Below are 7806 nucleotides of genomic sequence, written 5' to 3'. Positions count from 1 at the left end.
AAGTGAGAATAAAACAGTGAGTAAAGGAGGTCAGTCCTGGGTGTTCATTGGAAGGACTGATGTTGAAGCTGAAACTCCAATACTTTGGCCACCTGATGCGAAGAGCTGACTCGTTTGAAAAGACCTTGATGCTGGGAAAGATTGAGGTCAGGAGGAGAAGGGACAACAGAGGATGAGATGATTAGATGGCATCACCAACTCAATGGACATGGGTTTGGGTGGACTCCAGGAGTTGGTGATGGACAGGGAAGCCTGGTGTGCTGCAGTTCATGGAGTCACAAAGAGTCGGACACGACTGAGTGACTAAACTGAACTGAAAGGATACTCACTGGATGTTCATTATATGCTGTGCTATAATGTTTTCGTAAACATTCAAAACTGTGATTTCCTTAAAAGCATACTTTGAGGTAGATTAATATTTGCAAGTATTAGTATAAAAATTTATTCAAAGAACTATTTTTATAAAATCCTGATTTGTGATGGCAGTCTCTTTTTATTTAAAGATCTTTTTGTATTTTATGGAGATTTTCAATATTACACACTTAATATTTACACATTTCACATTATCTCCAAGTATAAAGAGATAATAAGACCTATAAAAATAAAAATTATATATAGTAAATGAGATGAAATAGATGATTACAAACTAATAGTTCTTCAATGTATAGTGTATGAGAAAAGAAAATATATTATTATAGAGTGAAAGTTGGAAAATTTAAATGAAACTAGAGACTTTGGAGTGACAGAACACAACTAACAAGTGAATAGGAAAGGAAAATTTTACAAAATAAAAGAATTATTATAGGGAGAAGAGGGTTCTTTTCAGTGTTGAATAATCACCCCGGGAAACTTGTTAAAAATGCAGGACACTCTCCCAGCATGATTCGGATGTAGGTATTTATTTGTACACCACTCTTTGGAAAAAGTGTGATATTGAGGCTTATATTGTATGCATAATGAAGTCTTTATTTCTCCTTATTTCTTTCATTTGTTTCTTTATTTCTCTTTTCATAAGTACATGTAATTTGTGGAGTACCTTTGAGGGGCTTCCCTGGTGACTCAGATGGTAAATAATCTGGCTGCAATGCAGGAGACCCGGATTCAAACCCTGGGGCAGGAAAATCCCCTGGAGAAGGGAATGGCTACCCATTCCAGCATTCTTGCCTGGGAAATCCTATGGACAGAAGAGCCTGGTGGGCCACAGGGGTCTCAGGGCTACTAACACTCCTACTTTCACTTTGATTTGGGAAAAGGGAAGTCATCAGAGAACTGAGTTTATCAGGGGTTGCAATATGCTAGTCTCTGGGTTGAAAATCAGCCTCCAGGGGTATTTTGTTTTTTGTACATGATGGTCTCCTCACCTCTCACCCTTCTTTACGTTTTGAGTGACTTTAAACAGGCTAAGCCTTCTGCTTGGCCACTGACTCTACCACTTCCCGTTGGCCTGCACTCCTGCGTCCTGCATGTCCTCACCTGGCTCATTGTTAATGACGTTAGATTGTGACTGACCTTAGAGTCACTTAGTCACAGACATCTTGGCCCAGTTAAGAACTTTAGCAAATAATTTAACCTTAGTTGGTTCTGTAAATACATAATCAGTCTTGCATATAATCATTCTTACATTTGGTCAATTTCATAACCTCCAAAGGAAGTTTTAAAATTTTGGCCTAATGCAGACCAGAGTAACCCATAATAATGTAAAATTTGAAAATCATTTTTTTAGCAGTGTATTTTATGGCTTAGGGCTATAGCTGTACTTTAAAAATACATTTTACTTGATCAATTGTTAAAAATAATCTTTATTCTCTTTGTATTAACAGTAGGATATAGAAGACACATAGCCCATGACTGATCATGGAAAGAGTAAATTCTAGGCCTTGTAGGGCCTTGTTTAAAAAACAATGGAGAATAACCAGCAGGATTTACTGAAAACTTACTATGGTCCAGGTGCCAAGCTGAACACCATTATTTATATTTTTTAATCCTTCCAACAAGTTTATCAGTTAATAGCTGTGCTATTGCTGCTTTTATAAATGTGAAGAAAGTGATATTTAGAAACATCAAGTCGCTCACATTTCATTTATAAAGACAAAATTTGTGTTTTAAAAAACATGTTTGTGAATTTAATTTGTTGTTGTTCAGTCACTCATTTGTGTCTGACTCTTTGTGACCCAGTGGACTGCAGCATGCCAGGCTTCCCTGTCTTTCACCATCTCCTGGAGCTTGCTCAGACGCATGTCCGTTGAGTTGGTGATGATGCCACCCGGCCATCTCGTCCTCTGTTCCCTTCTCTTCCTGCCTTCTATCTTTCCCAGCATCAGAGTCTTTTCTAACGAGTAGGCCCTTCATGTCTGGTGGCCCAAGTATTGGAGCTTCAGCATCAGCCCTTCCAATGAATATTCAGGGTTGATTTCCTTTAGGTTGGACTGGTTTGATCTTCTTGCAGTCCAAGGGACTCTCAAGAGTCTTCTCCAGCACCACATTTTAAAAGCATCAATTCGTCAGTGCTCAGCCTTCTTTATGGTCCAACTCTCACATCCATACGTGACTACTGGAAAAACGATAACTTTGACTATATGAACCTTTGTCTGTTAAGTAATGTCTCTGCTTTTTAATAGGTCATCTAGGTTTGTCATAGCTTTTCTTCCAAGGAGCAGGCGTCTTTTAATTTCATGGCTGCAGTCACCAACTGCAGTGATTTTTGTAGCCCAAGAAAATACAAAGGCTGTCACCTTTTCCATTGTTAACCATAGACTAATAATATGGTATTTGATCTTGTAAGAATGCGCCTACCATTTAATATGTGTTTTTTTTTTTTTAGGACACTGTATTACATGTAAACCCACACAGTTGACATATCACAGAGACAGTGTGGCCAGCAGAAATGTCTTGGTGGCACCAGCTGCTTGCTTAAACAAATCCTATTTGGATTGGACTTTGCCCCTGGGGCTCCCACAGTTTGCTCCCTTTAGCAGGTGCAAACCTATTCCTCCTTCATCCTGTAATGGAGGGCCCACCCTAACGCCAGAAGGTGGGCTCCCTGATGCCTGTAACCTCCTCCTTCCTTCAGATGCCTGACCTTCCTTTCATTCAAGTTACTCATGAAATCCCATCCTCTCTGTGAATCTGACCTAGTTCGAAAAGAATAGGCAAATTCCCCATGCTCTTCACCGCCCTTGGAGCAGTCACTTCTCATTAACTGCTTCCCATGCAAGCGTGACTCTGTTCCTTCCCGAGTGTAGTGCAAATGGTGACATGCTGCATGCCCCCAGGGACAGGGGCCTTATCTGTTGTGGATATTATTATTTTATTTTTACACTGCCAACATTTATTTCAATCTTACCGTCTCCAACGGTCCTTTGAAATGAGGTTACTTGATCAGCTGTCATCTCCATTCAGAGTACTGCATCAGGGCTTTATCATACCTGTGCATGAGCTGTACCCTTACTATTTCTTTTGCCCATCCGCCCAAGCACTTGGGACACACTTCTTCCTATTTCAAAAGCCAGAGTAAGTGATGCTGCCCTATTACACCTTTCTTCTGTTTCGTTCAGTTGCTGTTTTATGAGTCAGGTGCTCTGTAACTCCCTCACCTGCTGTCTTTGAGGAGGGAGGCAATGTATTCCAGGTGCCCAGTGTTAGGCATGGAGGGGCCCTCCTGAAATGTGGAGTATAAGTGAATACGTGTTGCATTGCTGAGGTATGGTCTCCTCCACTTCCAAAACTGTGGTTAGTTTATATATTTTCTCTTCTTTTGGCTGAGAGTAGGGATGAGGATGAGAGGGTGTCATCCGTTGTCACCTTCTTGGGACTCTGTATTCGCCACTGGATTGGGAGAGGTTGAAAACTAGAATTTAGAATGTCAAGAAATGATTCTGTGATTGAGCAGTGCTAATCTAGAAGTGTTGTAGTGTTTGCCTTAGAAATGGATCTTCTCAGGATACATGGCTTCAAAAGTAAGGAACATACTGTATTAAGTGGAAAACATGATCTTCTGGAGTTTGAAACCATTTTCTCAACCCTTCCCACATTCTGAGGATATGAGAAAGGAAACCCGGCAAGGATCATGACAGGGCCTTAACAAGGTGGCTAGGGATTTAAATTTGCATAAGAAATCACCAATTATTTTACTAGCGGTTACCTTCAGATTCCCTGTTTTGGGGGGCTATGCATTTCTCCCTCAGTATGGGGTCTAGTGAGTCATGCCAGTCCATTAAGATGGGCTGATGCTGGGTTTCAATGTAAAAATAGTAATATTATCTACCTTTTATAAGGTTGTTAGAAAGGTTAAATTAGTTGACAAAGGTAGAGGAGGTTAGAACAAAGCCTGGTAAGGAACAAGTGCTCAACACCCATGTTGGTGTTACTATTTAATAATGAAAAATGACTCTTTGGTAAAGAAAAAGAGAAATCAAAACCATTTCACACGAAGTTGTTTATCATGGATGTGGCTTATTCATGGACTCACTGAAGAACAATGGAAGAAAGGAAACATCTTGGTTTTGCGTGGAAACAGTGATCACCTGTCAGCCGTGTGTCAGACAATTTTATGTGCTGGTGATTTTGTACAAGTCTAAATCAAAAAAGTGAATGTTGTAGGCAAAGTGATTAGTAGAGAGCACTTCCTTTATGTCCTGTAAATCTCAAGTGTTAAATTTAATGACCCTCTAAATCTAAAGGTCTATAATGCCTATAAAAAGAGTTAGGATTAATCCATAAAATTAATCTACTAAGTGAATTGAAGTAGGCAGATTAAATACCTGCTTTAATTTTTTCATGTTTATACTAGTCAAACTTTTAACAAATTGATTTAAGCTTTTTGAGAATTATTGACCAAACATCTTGGTTTGCCAACTTTGCTTAATAGAACTTTCTGTTATGTATTATTCATATAAATTGCTTTGCATATGCAGAAACAAAATGTAACAAATACTTTTCTTTGATGACTTCACTAAGAAGTAAAGATTCTAGAAAGTGTACCTCCCCCTGACCCATATGTATCTTGGAGTAATTGCTGTAGATTTTGAACATTTTCAAAGTGGATAGTATAACGGGTGTCATACCTGCATCTTCTTAAACTATTTCAGGCTTATTTTCTGGCTAGCTTTATTATTCTGTGGTTATGCAAGAGAGACCTGGTTTAACAGAAATCATGTAATGGTCGGGATCAAATTTAATGAAAATTGAGCATGTTACCCAGACTGCTAATATAGCATTTTATCTGGATTGCCTTCCTTAGAAGGGCTTTGTTATTGTGTTGGTGGTTAACACAGGAATGACTGAGGACATTTTGTCAGCTGAATAGCACTGTAGCAAAAGTCAAGAGACCTTGTTGCTAGACCTGGTTTTGTCGTTAGCCTGATCTGAATTTAGTCTGATCTTTTGATAGCTCGGTGCCTCAGTTTATAGATCTGCAATAAATGAGGGTTCGAGGTGGAGGATCTTGAAGGCCTTTTGCAATACTGGGATCCTAATTTTATATCTCTTTAGCTCTAATGTTCTTTGAAATATGATAAGCCTTGAATACTGATCTGAGTTAATTAGGATTTGATGGTAAACCATCCAGGAAATTTTGAGACACAGTGGAAGGTCACCCAGCTGGCACACTCAACAGTGTCACTGAGCCCAATTCTTGGCTATCATTCGCCTCTTTTATCAACCTTGAGGGTGCTCTGAAACACCAGTCTGAAAATGCAAGTACTCTCAGTTCTGTTCCTTAAGACCCACTATGGCGGCACCGTGACCAGGTTGACGATGCATTCGACACACTTTGCTTTGACACCGATTTAATGAAAGGAATATGACTTCCTATTAACTGGAATTCTCTAAAACCACTTGGTGTACGGTGGGTGAATTGTGAAGAAGACAGAATATTCTAGAGAGGATGCAAATCTAATTTCAGTGCCTCTTCATTGCAACCTAGGGGGATTCAGTCTCCATGATGATATGACCATTTGTCAGTATCAGATGCAACCAAAGCATGAAAAACTCAGGTGATGAGAAAACGAAACAGCTTTCATTATGTAGTTTCAAAGACATCTTAAATTTTTTCTTTCTGGAAGAAAGCATGTTTTCTGCCATTCAGTTAAGTGGGATACAAAATATTTGTGGCCAGACTTTGGAGTTTGATGAGAATAGAGACTTAAGTATTGTGATGTTGAGTGATAACAGTTTAATCAGTTGTTCTTTAACAGTGAGTTCGTGTTGAGGGAGGAGAAATCCCAAGGGCCGAGTTTGGTTTTCAGGGCAGGCCACGCCACAGCAGGTATTAAACGAGGTCACTGGTGCAAGAGTTCATTGTAATTGTTGTGTGGGTCTGTCTCATTGCCAGCCAGCTGTATTCGATTTACTTCCTTAGTTTTGAAAGCACAGCACTTATTATCTGTTCAAACATAGGCAGATTAAACACCAAAAGAGGATTATTTTACTTAACAAAGCAGTCACACATGAACTATCTGCTCAAATATTTTATTTTTGTTAAAAAAGGAAAAGAAGGCTTGCCACTGGGTTTAAGAGCACAGAGATTCACTGCAGGGTAGGGCCAGTTGGGAGACAGGCCCTTGAAGCAGTTTCTGATTTTCACCCCTTTCAAATGGGCACACTGCCAGGCCAGCCTCCTTTAGATTTCGTTCTGGGAAAGGGCCAAGGGGAGACTGCACCTCTCCTTCATGCAGTTTTTTAGTCTAATGGACACCACCTTTTGGTTATTACCTTAAAAACACTGAACTATTTTTACAGCATACAAATTATCATTTTTTATATCGTAAACATGGGAATCACAATAAACACCCACAAATGATTTTGTTGAGAGACAGCAGGGAATACCCAAGGGATCTTGCACTTTGATGCACATCAGAAGCATTTCAAGTCCTTGCCAAAATACACCTGACCCCACACCTCCAGGGACGGGCCCCACTGGGAACACACTTAGACAGGAGGGAGTGACTCCAAGAGCAGCGTTAGCAGCACTCTGCCTTCTCTAACCTCACCTCCACATTGTCCGCGTGATTTCTTTCCAGTATTGGAGATAATGGACTTGACCACGCAACATGGTATGTGCAGCTGTTATTGGAGAATGTGATTTTGTCCATGTCTAAGTTAAAAATTTTTTATGTTTATTAAAACCTCTGAGTAGTGAATTATAGAGAACTGCTCATTTTGATAGGGTTCTTAAAGATACATTTTATATTTCTCTGTTCTCTCTGTGGGAAGTGTTCTTCATATTTTCCCAGCCTCAATCTTGTCTTTTGGTTTGAATCACCAGCATGACATCTGATATTTTGTTTTTGTTCATTATTTATTGATGAACAATTCTTAGGCATTTACCTATGAATTATTAAGCATTAGATGGAACGAAACGAATGTTGAGTTTAGTGGCCAAGTGACATATTTCTGATTTAGCATGGTAAACTGAGTTTGTGTGTAATGGGCATTTTGTGTTGAAATTTGGTAAACAACTTAAAGAATAACTTTATAAAAGCTGAAACTTAATTTTCCTGCAATCTTCATTTTCGTTTCCTGTTTTAAGTTAATCCTTTAAAAATGTATGATTAACTTAAGAGTCCTTTGGAATAAAGGCGCAGTACGTTATAGTAGTATATACTGCTAATATACTTTTTTTCTTTCCTATTGTTTGTGTTCCATCACTCTATTTTTGTGGTAGAATAACTAAAAGTTCAGTTCAGTTCAGTCGCTCAGTCGTGTCTGACTCTTTGCTACCCCATGAATTGCAGCATGCCAGGCCTCCCTGTCCATCACCAACTCCCAGAGTTCACTCAAACTCACATCCATCGAGTCTGTGATGCC

General features: G+C 39.3%; 1 protein-coding gene across 1 annotated transcript in view; it reads left to right on the top strand.

Annotated features, from left to right (window-relative positions):
• Positions 1–2671: 2671 nt before the first annotated feature.
• Positions 2672–7806, top strand: part of GNAQ (guanine nucleotide binding protein (G protein), q polypeptide) — a 252662-nt gene continuing 247527 nt past the window's right edge. Inside the window, exon 1 of the mRNA XM_010851137.1 lies at positions 2672–7052. Coding sequence (XP_010849439.1) covers positions 7031–7052 — 22 coding nt within the window. The 5' untranslated portion in view covers positions 2672–7030. The remainder of the gene's footprint in view (positions 7053–7806) is intronic.

This window comes from Bison bison, unplaced genomic scaffold (genome assembly GCF_000754665.1).
Source record: "Bison bison bison isolate TAMUID 2011002044 unplaced genomic scaffold, Bison_UMD1.0 scf7180017864298, whole genome shotgun sequence".
Classification (NCBI taxonomy): domain Eukaryota; kingdom Metazoa; phylum Chordata; class Mammalia; order Artiodactyla; family Bovidae; genus Bison; species Bison bison.
This window is presented reverse-complemented; position numbering and strand designations above follow the sequence as displayed.